Source organism: Cavia porcellus, unplaced genomic scaffold (genome assembly GCF_034190915.1).
Source record: "Cavia porcellus strain 051 isolate PalLab524CR breed Dunkin Hartley unplaced genomic scaffold, mCavPor4.1 scaffold_5, whole genome shotgun sequence".
Lineage (NCBI taxonomy): Eukaryota > Metazoa > Chordata > Mammalia > Rodentia > Caviidae > Cavia > Cavia porcellus.
In genome coordinates, this window is record NW_026947488.1 from 5,746,785 (window position 1) to 5,760,864 (window position 14,080).

General features: G+C 44.9%; 1 protein-coding gene across 1 annotated transcript in view; it reads right to left on the reverse strand.

Moving 5' to 3' along the window:
* Vapb (VAMP associated protein B and C) overlaps positions 1-7,597 on the reverse strand; it is a 57,558-nt gene extending 49,961 nt beyond the window's left edge. Inside the window, exon 1 of the mRNA XM_063248115.1 lies at positions 7,267-7,597. Within this exon, the coding sequence (XP_063104185.1) occupies positions 7,267-7,324 (58 nt within the window). The 5' untranslated portion in view covers positions 7,325-7,597. The remainder of the gene's footprint in view (positions 1-7,266) is intronic.
* Positions 7,598-14,080: the final 6,483 nt, after the last annotated feature.

The following is a 14,080-nucleotide window of genomic DNA, read 5'->3' on the forward strand; positions in this document are numbered from 1 at the left end:
ATTATGGACATGTACTACCACGCCTGGCAAGCAGACTGACGTTTTCAAGAAATTATCCTGACATCCATGAGTATTTCCTTAATGGTTATACATTCTCTGCCTCTCTCTCTCAAGAATAAACCTCTTTATGAGTTAACTCTAAAGAATTAACAATGGCTCAAAAAAAACCAACAATAACTAACAGCAGTCCAGAACAGTACAAGGGCCTTAGTAATAGAGAAACCCAGGTTTTATATCTGCAACATCATCACTATTGTGGAAGATACGTGGTCATTGAGTCATCTCACAGATTTTCAAATACATTAAATAGTAAGATAAAACACCTAGTCCCACAGTCCCTCAACTTTACATATTGTCTTTTAGAAAGGAAGCACTCATCTTCAAGAAATGTTCACTGTTTCTTTATCTGTTCTTTGCCTTCATATAGAAAATGTGTGTCCTTCACCACTTTTAGTTCCAGATCCTGCCCACTGAGGCTGGAGGAAGTCTACTACTGCACAACTCACAAATGTGCCCTCTGCCACCAGCTCCCTAAGCTCACCTTGCTATTATTCTCTGGGCACCTTTAAGCCTTTAAAGGCAACTAGAGAACTTCGATGCTCGGAAGTTGCTAAGGCACATCTCAAGCAATAGAAATCCAGGTAAATGATCCAAGAGTACATCCACTGTCTTCGAGTGCCACCAGACAAGCAACAGCAGTCTTCATCTACTTCTCCTGCAAAGTATCTACTTCCCTAACCCTTTCCCAGATAAGCAAAGACTCTATGAGCAATGAAATGCTCACACTGAAATGCCCACAGTGTACCAATTCAAACGCCGGTACACGTCAGCAAAACATGCTCCTCCAGAACAGTTTAGGTGTTCACGTGAGGCACACACACAAGCCAAAAGCCTGATGAAACACAACCTGCTAATCAAAACATGACAGCCCTTCTGAAAGGATGAAGAACCCTAGCAAAGTATTTCTACTCCTTTACAGTTGAGGCAATTCATACAAAATATTAAAAGAAAGCTTTTCCAGTTCCCATGTTTTCCCCTTCTTAGACCCATCTCACCTCTTGGTTTTACTCTACAGAAGTCCCTGGAAAAGACAGAGTCCTTGGCAACCCGCTCGGGACCCCTTCTGTCTCTCTCCCAGACATAAGCTTTCTTTCTTTCAATAAATATATTCTGCTCTTAACCTCCATGTTCCTAAAATTCATTCTTTGATTTTAGAGAACACAAATTTGTATAGGACACCTAGTAGGTTAGGAGTTTCATTCCCCTGTATCGTTATCACTCTCAGTTTTGAGATACAGAATGAGAGCACAGAGAGGCTGGGCCACGCATCCTGGTCACACAGTTCCTGAGAGTGAGTGCACTGGGGATGTGGGCGGTTTGAGCCCAGAATCTGCCCTCTTATGACCTCATGATGCTGCTGAGGCCTCTCTGCCCTGGCAATCACGAGGGAGAGCTCAATCCTGTGTTATATATATATATAATATGTATTAAAAAAAAGAAAGCTTTTCAATGTTTTCCCATAGGACTATGGCATTTTCTCAACCCTACCCCTACCCCACACAAGGAGAAAAACTCTAAAACACTGGCAAGGCACTTTCTCTAGACATGACAGCTTCTACAAAACAATGCATTTAACATTTCTGAAAAATGGACATTCTACAGACACTATTTTGCCACACTGTTATTTTTTAAAATAATCTTCAAATGACTGTCAAGTTCAATAACTCTGTTTCCATAACAAAGCTTTGTAAAGGACTCTTGTTTTTGTAGAGCTTGCTGCCCAAGTGTGTTAGATAAAAACTTCAAAGAATGTACACAGCCACTGAGTGCGGGCCAAAGCAATCCTGGACATGATATGCTGATGACAGCCCGAAAGAGGCCTAAAATGACAGAAAACAGCCTGAAAACCACAATGCAACTCTGTTGTTGACACAATTCTCAGATCAAATGGTGGGAGAGTAGGATTTTATTAAAAACCCTTACGGCCGCCTTGTTTGACTAAGGAAACTCCGTACTCTGCACTCACCTTTCTCGTCATTTTGCTGAAAGCTGTACTCGTTTCTTCCAATTGTGGTTATCTTTTAGACAAAAATTTTTCAACAAATGGGAGATATATGAAGCAATGTTGGAGATAATTCTTTATGTAAAAACTGAAGTTTCAGGTTTCTGAACTGGAGCCTGGGGCAGTATCTGAATGATAACCAATATAATTTACTTTTTCGATTCTTCCCCTAATTTTCAACTATTTAGTGGTAATTTTGCAAGGTCAAAGTACTCGGTATTTTATCTTAAGCATCTGAAAGAAAAATGCTCAATATATATAATTCTCATAAATAAAAAATAGTATTAATGTTTGAGTCCAGTTCTTTAATAAGCGTCAACTCAGACTAATTATTTTAATAAATCGACACTCAGATGAAAAGCCACTAAGTAATTATGAAGATAACAGTGATACATGTTTTAACCACTCATATCAAGGAAACATCACCACTTTCCAAATAAGACACAGGACGGAGAACCCCCCACCCCAGGAGTTAACTGTGAAGAAGTTCCATTTTACTTCTAGGAACAAGACTTCAGAAGCAACTCACACTGTCTATGAAGATTTAAATTTGACTGAAGCTTAGTAAATTTAGTGCCACTTGCTTTTGATAAGCCAGCTGGTTAATAATTAAATAAATGAAGATAATATATTCAGGATGGATTTAAACTACTACCATAAAGAATCTTAAGCACACTGGTGACATTTTGTTGTGCAGTAAAACACAGTCTGCTCTATGTAATCATGAAATGTTACAGAAATCAGCACTATCCTAAAGCTAAAGAATTAATGTTGTACTTAGCATCTAAAAGATAATGACTACATCAAATGGACTATATCCACAGGGTTTTAGATTTTTTTTAACTTCCTACACAGTCTTAAAATACACATCGCCTTGAGAGGACAAACCAGTGCTTCCATGCCCACTTCCATTACATAAAGACGGAGCCTCTACACTTGCCACTTCCAGCATCCAAGCTCCTATTTTTCCCCAAAGTGGTAATCAAGAATCACAATTCAATGGTGCCATCCCTAACAATAAAGGGCAAAAGGAAGACACTTTTCTTTCTTTGTTTGTTTTTTGTTTTTGTTTTGTTTTGTTAGGCAATTCTGGGCACTGACCCAAGAAAAGCTTTTGCTACTGCCCAATCTCAGCTCCAACTTGCTACCCTTCAGTCTCTGCCATCCACGCAGCTGGGACTACAGACACGTGCCCCCTCGGCCTAGCTAATGTTTTTTCTTTCTTTCTTTTCCAGGCCTGGGAATTGAACCCAGAGACTTTGCTCTGAGCTGCACACCCAGTTCTTTTTATTACTTTTATTTTGAGATAGGGTCTCAGTCTGGGCAACTTGGTGAGACTGTCTCAAAATTTAAAAACAGGAGGGAAAGGGAGCTGGAGATGTAACTCAGGGCAAAGATCCTGGTTTCAAACACCACACCCGCGACACCCGCGACACCCCCGACACCCCCAACACCCCGACACCCCAACACCTCCGACACCGGTTTCTAATCCATTTTCTTACTCCAAATGGTCCCTTGGTCTTGCCAACTTCTTAAAAAGATCTCATGAAGATCGACCTTAAATTTAGACAAAGCGCACTGTGCCATGCTTCTTTCAGGAAGTCACATACCTCCTCTGATACTTAAATAGAACACTGTACTTTCTACAAAACCTAACAAAGTCATGCATCCTGTAAATTTAATATACCTCGAAAATTTTCCAAAATAACGAAGAATATAACCATAAACAACCTCATGCCGTCATCTCAGGCTGGTAACTTTGTCCTCCTCTAAAAGATAGGTAATCATTTCTCTCTTAAGCAAAGCAAGTTCATAAGTTTTTATTTCTCTAGATAAATCACCAGAACCAGGGTGTTAACCTAAATGACCTGGAATAAACTAATTAAATGTGCCAGTTCTCATCATGAAGTGATTTTTTTCTACATAGCAGCCAAGATATTGAATCTTTATTCTAGCTGTGTGGCCTCAACATTCAGCTTAAAACAAACCAACAAACAAAATACCTCTAGAAGAGAACTGAAGGTAAAGGTGGCTTGCGCGTGCCTTCACACGTCTCTCCCACAGCCAGGAGCATGCGCCAGGCATGGTGGCATATGCCTGCGATCAGGACCCCAAGGCAGAGGATTCCAAAGTCAAGGGCAGCCTGGGTTCCACAGGAAAGGCTGCCTCCTCGGTAAATAATGTTCAGTAGTTTGACACAGCTTCTTCTGGACCATCCCTCTAGCAAGTAACCTGGACTACCACTGCTCTGGCCAAGCCAAGGCTACAAGATCACACTGTCATACCTTTTGGGGAAAGAAACTAAAGTGATAAACCAGCTATCTAAATACAACCTTCAATCTCTATTTAGACCTATGTGTTTACGAAGCTGCGGAACAGCCCTGATAGCTCCCTTCTAAACAACAAAACTTCCCACAGAAGGCAAAGTAGACAAGAGTGTCACCCCATTAACTAAAGTCTGACTCACGTGCTGGGGGATGAAGTGGCAGCCCAAGGCCAAACATCTTTAAATGAAACAACTGGAACAAAAACTTGAATTTTCTCAAGTTAGTGTCTCCTTCATATCAACACATTACAGGAGAGCATCTACTGAAGCTTGGTGTCCCAGGAAGTCAATACAGGAAAGGACTGTTTGAGGAGAAGTAACACAGTTTTAACTTAGACACTGGCAGTCCCAGACACAAAGGACCTAGGAGATCTGACCTCTGTCTGCTAAGGAGGCCTACTCTGCCTCCCACTCCGTCCTGCACTCTCAGGAAACGCTCTGGGTGCTGCTGGTACTCAGAACCACTCCCAAGAAGGTTCCCAGCTTTGTCAACTTCTTCGGCCTGGCATGACCCCCACCCGTTCTCATTTTAGCCTGTTTCCAGCTGACCTATGTGACTCAGCTCAGATGACACCTCTTTCCGAAGTTGACCTCCACAATGTTCCCGAGCACCTTGGATTGCCTTACACCACTGCAATGTCCTGACCAGTTTTCCTGTCTGAATCTTCCCTACACATAAAAGTACTACAGAGCAAGCAGGTTAAGGGAAAATGTGGGGGTATGACCAATGTGACTTGGCTTCTCCTGGTATCTGATACTCGGTAAATGTTTTGCACTAAATGAATCCATGTGACAATTCATGGGAGAAGCCAAGCGAGTCTTCCTGGATAAGAAAACCTGAAGACGACTTCAGTGAAAACCATGCTCACTACATTCACTTTACCTACTTGGATTTCTTTCCCAGCCTCAATTCTCTAGAAGTAGCCCCTGGAATTACACAAGCTCAAGTACAGATATTCCTTGACTTACACCAGGGTTATATCCAGATAAGCCTGTGGCAAATTGCAGACATTTTAAGTGGAAAATGCATTTAATAGATCTAACCTACCAAACATTGTAGCGTCATCTACCTTAAGCATGCTCAGAACACTTACATTAGGTTACCATCACAAGACATCATTTAACACAAAGCCCACTGTACAACACCTCGGGTACACACACAGGTGGACATTTTGTAGACAAGAGGGGACACAAAAACACAACATCCAAAAGAAAAACAAGACCACCACAGTAATTGCTGACTGTCAATTGCCCGTCCTCATGACTGTGGCTCACTGGGAGCCACAGCTCAAAGCATGAGAGGCAGGATCAGACTACATAATGCAAACGGGAAAAAGAACAAAATTCAAAACAGCTTCAACTGAACGATGCGTACTACTTTCAAAAACTCTTAAACCATCCTAAACAGGCACCCTCTATTATCAAGAAACTAAATTTGTGTGGGGTCTTGGTCCTCTTTTGTTTTGAACTGGAAAGCCATTGGTTTTCTTAAGACACTCAGAATCATTTAACCCTGAAACCTGGGAAGCAAAGTGACAGCCATCACTCTCCGGAAGATTTTCCAGGAGTTTGACAACATAATGGGTAAGTAGTCTGGGTTCAAATGTTATCATTTGCCAACTGGGTAACTTTAGGCGAGTCACCTTACATCAATTCTCATTAGTACAAATAAACTGAGGTTCCTCTGGCCAGCAGACATTCCACGGAAATCAAGTCTGCACCCATCATGAGCCACGGGCAGGCAGTAATAGTGGTGCCCTAACCCCATAAACCAACGTGTATGTCATCAAGTCAGTCCGTCTTGGCACTCCCCACCACCTGCAGTGAGCCTGTTCACTGGTTTGTTTCCGTCATTAGACAGTGAGCTCTACATCTCTTCAGGGTCCACTTCCATTACTCAAAGCACGCAAAAAGCAAGGGGTCCGCTGGACAGGCCCTGCTGTTAGATGGCCCTCACATTTTGATGGAAAAGGAAAACACATACAACAATATATGTATATGTATGTATTGAATATATCCACACATACATATACGTATGTTATATTTATACATATATATGCCCGTGAGAATATTATACAAATGACAAAGATGGTAATACCGGGGGCAAAATCAGAGCCCTAGAAATGCTTCATAAACACACTTGCTGTGGCTTTCTCTGGCCTCTGGCTCCAGGTAACTCGGAGGATCTAAAGTATCCCAGGACCCTGACAGCCTCCTCAACTGCTCAGACATGCCAGAACAGCACGAAGAAGACAGTGGCGGAAGTTAAGCTAGTCCAGCACAACTTAGGGGGTTTCGTTCACGATTTCATTAAACAGACTGTGCGCCTAACATGCACTGGGCAGATAATAGCCAATGGACTGGACCCTGTCCTCAGTGCGTTTCTCTTCTAGTGTCGAGATTCAGTGACTTTGTGCAGGAAGTAGTGCCACGGTGACCGCGAAACAGTGATGGGATAGGCAAATGTCAGTAGTGTGTCCCACGATGGCCCGGGCGAGTGACATCTGCCAAAACCTTGTGAGGAGCAAGAGAGGGCCTTGAAGGGCCAGGGGTGGCCGGTGGTTAGTCCGGGATGGGAAACCGCAAACTCGCGCAAAGTTACTGTGGCCAAGGTGACAAGTGCCTCGAAGGCGAGGTGCCCTGGAAGGGTGGGGAGGAGGCGCAGGCCTGGGCTCCGCACATGGCCCGCATGGCCTTCTAGGTACTGGCGGCGGCGAGGCGCGGCGAGCCCCTGTGCCCCCGCGGCCGCGCCGTCGGACAAGGCCGAGCGCGGCGTCACCTCCTACCCGGCTCCGTCGCTCCGGCGCGGTGGGGGCTGCGGCAGGCGGACGGCCGGGCCCGGCGCGCTGGCCGAGGCCGGCAGGCCTCCTGGGCTTACCTCGGAACTTGAGCTCGTGCTGCGGTTCGAGGTTCAGGACCTGCTCCACCTTCGCCATGTTCCTCGGTGGCGGGGCACCTTTGGCGGGGGGAACCCCGAGAGGTCACCTGAGCAGAGCGGAAATGCCGCGCCCCTTTAAATTCTACCGCGAGGCGGGCCGGCGGTGCGGGCGGGGGTCGTCGGCGGGGCGCGCGGTGGGGGGGAGGCCTACGCGGTGCAGGCGGAGGGGCGGAGGGCGAGGCCGCGGTGCCCGGCGAGCTCACGCACGCACGCACGCACGCAGCGACGCACGCACGCACGCAGCAGCTGGCCGGTCCGGGCGGCGGGAAGCGGCGCCCTACGCCAGCTCCAGGGCAAGGAGGGAGGCTGCGCGCCGAGCCCCTCCCGGGAAGTGCGCAGGCGCATCCAGGTCGCGGGGCGGGGCTGAGAGCCGAGGGGCGCGGCTTCGCGCGGCCTGGGGGCGGAGCCTGGGTGCTGGGAAACCACGAAGAACCTTTCTTAAGGGCCCGCCGGGCTGGCGTTGTGTTAAGTGCTTGACTCGATAATAATAATTAACAAGTATGAGCCTCCACTTTTCTCTTGCTCATTTAGTGCCAGGCACTGTTAGACTTTGAATAATAATGCAAGTAGTTATTATAAACAGAATGTTTATGGGTGAATGATACGTGCTAGACACTGTGACAGATCATAAATAATAATTATAAATGTAATAAACTACCAATTATTATCTGCTTATTTTTTGCCACTCCGCTGAATGCTTTCAATAACAACAAACAACTGTCATAAATAAAAGCTGCTCCACACGAAATGTTTACTATGCAGCAAGCACTGTGCTGAATCCTTTACTAATAGACACCATTTATTTATGCAACAAATGCTTCAGAATACAATGTTCTAAAAAGCTGACCTTATTCCCACTCTCTCGCTAATATAGAGTGAAAAGACATCCTCTGAATAATCACAGCAGTAAATAGCAGGTTTAAAAATTGCTAGGGACCGAGATCTGTTTAACTTCAAAAATAAGATACTCTACATCATTACTGTTGAAATAGTATTTTGTTGTATAGCATTTACTACACACAATAGGTGTTCTTAATACATACCTGTGCATAGATATAAGCAAAATAAATATGGTAAATTGTTCACAATGGTTGACTCTACAAGGCTGGAATATGGATGCTTTTCATACTGTGCTTTCCACTTATCCGTATTTGTGAAATTTTTCATGATTAAAGTTTTTAATAGGATAATCTGTGTCTTTTAACTAAAGCATTTAGTCCATTTATATTTACTGTATTTACTGATATATCTGGATTTTTTCCATCATCCTATATATATTGTTATTTCTTGCATGTTTTTCTTTTTCTCAACCTTCTTCTTTAGAGTTCATCCCTCCTGTTTTCCTTTTCTTGACGTATTCTGTATCTACCATTTTAATGGTTACTCTAAAAATTTTTACAAGTACTTGTCTTATGAAAGTCCCATTTGAGCTGAGCATGGTGACATACATCTATAATCCCAGCACCCAAGAGACACAGGAGGAATGAAGTGAGTTTGAGGCCAGCCTGAACTATATGTGACCCTGTGTGCACACACACACACGCAAATTGTAGGGGCAGGGATTTAGCCAAGTGGTGTAAGCACCTGCCTGGTGAACGCAGTGTCATGAGTTTGATCCCCAGTACTCCCCCCCAAAAAATTGTAAAGAGAAAAGAGAAAGATCCAATTTCTAAAATATCTTTACCCTACTCCCTTAAACTGTAAGAATGTTGAAGTATCTTAACTCTAATGATCTATCCTCACAATTATATTACTTAATCACTTAATTGTAGTGCCTTACATGTTTAGTCTCTTCCATTTTAACCTGATACAACATTACTAAACTGTTTTACATGGTCAGCGCAGTTACCAATGTGCTTGCTTTCATTTCTTCTTAAGTCTCGGTTTACTAACTGCTCTCCTTGTGTCTGAGACACATTCTGTGCATCTTACTTTTGTGACAATTTGCTGGTATGAACTACCCCAGTTTTTGTTGTCTGCAGATTGGCTTTATTTTGCCCTTGTTCTTAAAGGCACTGTCCCTGGAGTCTCAACAACAGTCTCATCTTCGTCCCTTCAATGGATATCTGAACCGTCTCTGTATTTTGTGTTCTGCAGTTCCACCAGGATGTATCTTTTTATTTATTCTGCCTTGACTTCTTTGGGCTTTCTGAATTTGCTAGTTGGTATCTTTCATCATTCTGAAAAAATCCTCAGATAATGGCTTTGCTTTAGTTACTTTGCCTTTTTCACTGAGATAAAATACACCACACACGTAACACAGAGTTTTCTTTGGAGACAGCATCTCACTATGTAGTTTAGCTGATCCTGGATTCACTATGTAGAGCAGGATGAGCTTGCAGTGATCCTCCTACCTCAGACTCTGGAGCGACGTGCACCACCACACCGGGCTCCCTCTGGCACTTCTTGTGTGTACAGCTCAGGGATGTTAAGCGTGTTGACAGGGCTGTGCAACCAGCAGCAGCGGCCATCTCCAAAATGCCATCACCTTGGAAAACAGAAGCTCTGTACATGTAAACGATGGCTTCCCACTGCCTTTCTTCCAGCCCCTGGCAACAGCCATCCCACGGCTTGTCTCCTTGAGTTTGAGTGCTCTAGGTACCTCCTCTAAGTGGAATCACACATTTATTCCATGGCTGGCTTATTTCTTCTGGCATGATGTTCTCATCTGTGATATAGCGTGTGACAGTCTCTCTTTTGAACCTTACCCCAGTGCCAGTCTCTCACAATTTGCATCTGAAATTCTCATTAGTATTTTTATTCAATTAGTGTTTTTCAAACTACATGCTATTTCCCAAGGGTGGCTTATAAAGTAAATTTAGTAGATTATTCCCAGCATTAAGGGCAAAAGAAAATAGAAAATATTAGAGAATACTGTATTATTTCATGAAACTTCTATTTCAATTATATTTACTAATTACTCATATCTCCTGTATCACATGAGATATATAAATTCATTTATAACTGTGACAGAATAAAGGAATGATGGAAAGGAGGAAGGAAGGCCATAAAAGAAACCTATAAAGCACTTGGACTTTTTCACGCCCCTGTCCACACTTCTTTAACCGTCATATCTTAACCTCACATCTTTATATCCCTGATGTGGCTTGTCTCTAGATGTCCCCCCAAAAGACTCATGCACTAATAGGTAGAGTTTTTGGGAGGGACTGGATGATGGGTGTGTGACACTGGGTTATGGGTTGTGATACAGGACTAGTCCACTGATTGATTTAGAGAAATTCTGGATCTGACGATGGATTTATTAACAACGGAACGCCCACTTTGGGTTTAGGTGGCACCAACCAATAGGCTTGCAGCCTGGATGAAATAAAAAGGGAAAGGAGTTCACTGCCTCCTGCTTGCTGCACCATGGACTGTTTCTCCTCCGCCAGGCCCACTGACCGTGCCGGCCTGCCTTGGAGCCAGCTGACAATGGACTAAAACCTCTACAAACTGTGAGCTAAAATAAACCTTTCCTCTAACTTGTGGGCGTCAGATATTTTGGCCCAGCAATGAGAAAGTAGCTAAGACAGTTACACTTTCTTGATATTGCTTCATTCTTTTCACTTGGTCATTAATCACTCGGGCTATTGATAAACATATTCCAGGAACTTTTAGTTGTATTTGATTTTAGGGTTTGTTTTGTTTTTCTGAGGGTCTTACTTTGTAGTTCAAGCTGGATTGAACTCACTATGTAGCCCAGGTTGTCCTCAAACTCACAGCAATCCTGCCCCAGCCTCCCAACTTCTGGAATTACAAGCCTATGCCACCACATCCCGCATTACTTTTATTTAATATTTTGAAGTCTGTCAGCTTCTTTTTGCTCCTTACATAGCTGCACAGTCACACTGTGTGATTTTAACAGGTCTCCAACCTCCCTCATCCTCTCTCGGGGATGGATGGGACAGCCTTTTAGTGTTGTTGTCTCCTGCTGGGTCCCTGGACGCTCAGCAGTGATCGTAGCTATCAGCCTGGTGGGGAGAGGTTATGTCCTTCAGTGCGTATGGAGCCTCCACACTTGCCACCAGGGCCATTTGGAAACAAGTCCATTGAGCAAACAATGCAGATGGAAAAAAGACTGTCACATGTGGCATGTATCACTTTGTCTGCTTGGTTATGAGAGCCACTGCTTTAGTGAATGCCCTGGGTGGGGTTCACACAGGACACAAATACCTTCACACCGCTGTGTCCTGAGCAGCGTCCCCTCACGTCCACTCCCGACCTTGCCACCAATCTTCTGAGTCTCTGCTCTGCTCTGTTCTTTTATTTTTTCTCTTTTCAGAACCGGGGATCAAACTCACGGTCTCACACTTGCCGGGCAGGCACTTACTCACTGAGCCAAGCCGTGGGCCCCTCTGGTCTGTTCTTGATCGCCCACTGCCCATGAAGTGGGGCACATCTGTGTTCCTGGGCATCTCTCAGGCACAGGAAGTAAATAACCAAAGCTACTCCTGAGATGCCCTTCACCCCGTGGCAGCTGCTTCCTGAGGGTACTGCCCTGGGACACCATCTTTTATCTTTCTCTCTTGACTCTCCCAGTTTTCTTTTCTCCTTCTAACCATCCTCATACTAACTAATCCTTGTAAAATCGCTGGTATAATCTCTGCTTTCCTGTCTGGATTTCCACTGATAGAGTGCTTGGTACTAAAAGTTCTACAAGGGCTGGAAACAGGTCCTTGAAGAAGGGATTCTGGGTTTAGGAGGCCACCATGGGGGTGAGGAGCAGGGAAGGAGTGAGGATCAGGATATTTTACTGTTGGGTGTCAGTGTGGGGCGGTACGTATGGGACACCACCCGCTCAGATGTTCACCAGCATCAGTTGCCAGAGATTTTTCTACTGGAACTCTGTTACATTGACATGATGGGTTGATTGATTGCCCACATGATTGATTTCAGTCCCCAGGTCAACCAATCACATGATCCCAAATCCCTGCGTTGGGTCACACTGTTGGTTTTGGTAGGCAGCCCCTTGGTGTATAACCAGGCCCTGTTTTTATTTACTTTTTTATTTTTTTATTTTTTTTTTTTGTCTTTTTCGTTTTTATCGGTACCAGGGATCGAACTCACGACTGCCTGCTTGCAAGGCAGGCGCTTATGCCGCTGAGCTAAATTCCCAGCCCCTAGGCCCTGTTTTTAATCACAAGGTTAAACCTCTTCAGTACGAAGGCAAGCCTCTGTCAGATGAAGATATTCTTCTCCGTGTGCATTCTAAGGGCCCAGACAGGACTTACGCTCTCTGGGCAGGGCCGAGGCCTCCGCTGCATGGGCTGCCTTGTGGAGTGCCTGTATGCACACAGGCCGGTGGAACATCGCTCTGCTCCAAATGTGTGTTTTAGCCCTGTGCCTTTTTTGCAAGGAGGCTGCAAACAGCAGGACTTCCAGTCCAGCAGCTCAGGACCCAAAAGCCAGTGTCAGAGACACATGGAGAATGCTAGAGAGAGCCAGGCAGAGCTGCGTCGCCCTTCCTAACCTCATCTCAGAAGTCGCCTAGGGTTGCTTGTTTGCCATGGGCAGATGGAATCAGAGAGTGGGGACAGGGGCACCGTCTCCTGGTGTGGGGTGGCAGGATGGAAAGGATGGGGCTGAGAAGTGGTGTAGACTATTGAGTCTGCCACGCCTCGGCTGAAGGTGACTCCTCCCAAAGGATTTGCCCTGGTTTCTGCGAGATAGGGGTGCAACCTTCAGTTGTCAGGTGGAGTTTTTGAGACCCCCTGGGCCATGTGACTTTGGGCTGCACGCTTTGCTCTCGCTTCACAATAGATTCTCTTCCTACCAGGGCCTCCGCCTGACACTTCTTTGGGGCTGGGGATAGTAGATTTGGTTCATTGTACACCAAAGGATCCTGCTAGATTCCTCACCCCGAGTAAGTCCTGACCTTGTGCTGTGTTCTGTGAAATGTGGAAGAAAAGGCATTAGAGCACCTGCCTACTGCCTGACACCTGCCGAGGGGAAAAAACATCAGCCTCTGGGCTCAGCTCATCCCCGAGAGTTTCAGCTCCCCTTCTTTGCTGAGAACAACCCTGGAGCTAGCTTACCAATGTGTTCAGAATGTTTTCTCCAGCATTTGAGCTGTTTTGATCCGAAGGGTCTCAGTATAGTTAACCTCCATACTGCCAAAGACGAAAGTCTTCTGAGTAGTTTTCATGTTAAAAATATTTCCCTGCATGCAGGCTCGGCTTTTAGTTTTCTATGCTGTTCCCCACAAATGGAAGCGGGGTTCCTTGGGAAAATGGATGAGTCTATGTCTGGGGCAAGTAATGTGTTAGATAAACCTGGAGTGGCTCATCGCGCCCAAAAGTAAGGAAATGCTCAAAACAATAGGACTGTGTCACAAGGTCACAAGAGCCACCTGGGAGAATTCGAGCAATGAAATATACAACAGTATTGGAGTGTAAGCAAGAGCAGAAAATGAATATCCTTGAGTCCATAATTATACAAATGATGACTGACTGAGGTAGAAAAGACACATCTCCCCACTGGAAGAATTCCAAGTGATTTATATGAGATGTGTCTCATTTGAGGAATGGAGCGTGCCTTCTGCCCTTCAGGCAAGGGCGGCCATAGGGGCTTTCCTGCTGAGAGGCCACTATGGGGAGCAGAAAAAGTAACTTTGCAGGAGAGAAACCTGGGAGGCATCTGTCCGTCAGGGAACCTCCTTGTTGGTAAGCCCAGTCGGGAGGTGGTACCTTTGCTATGATATGATGAGGATAAGTATACTTTGCCATTGGAGTCTTCGCTCAAACACACTCACAAC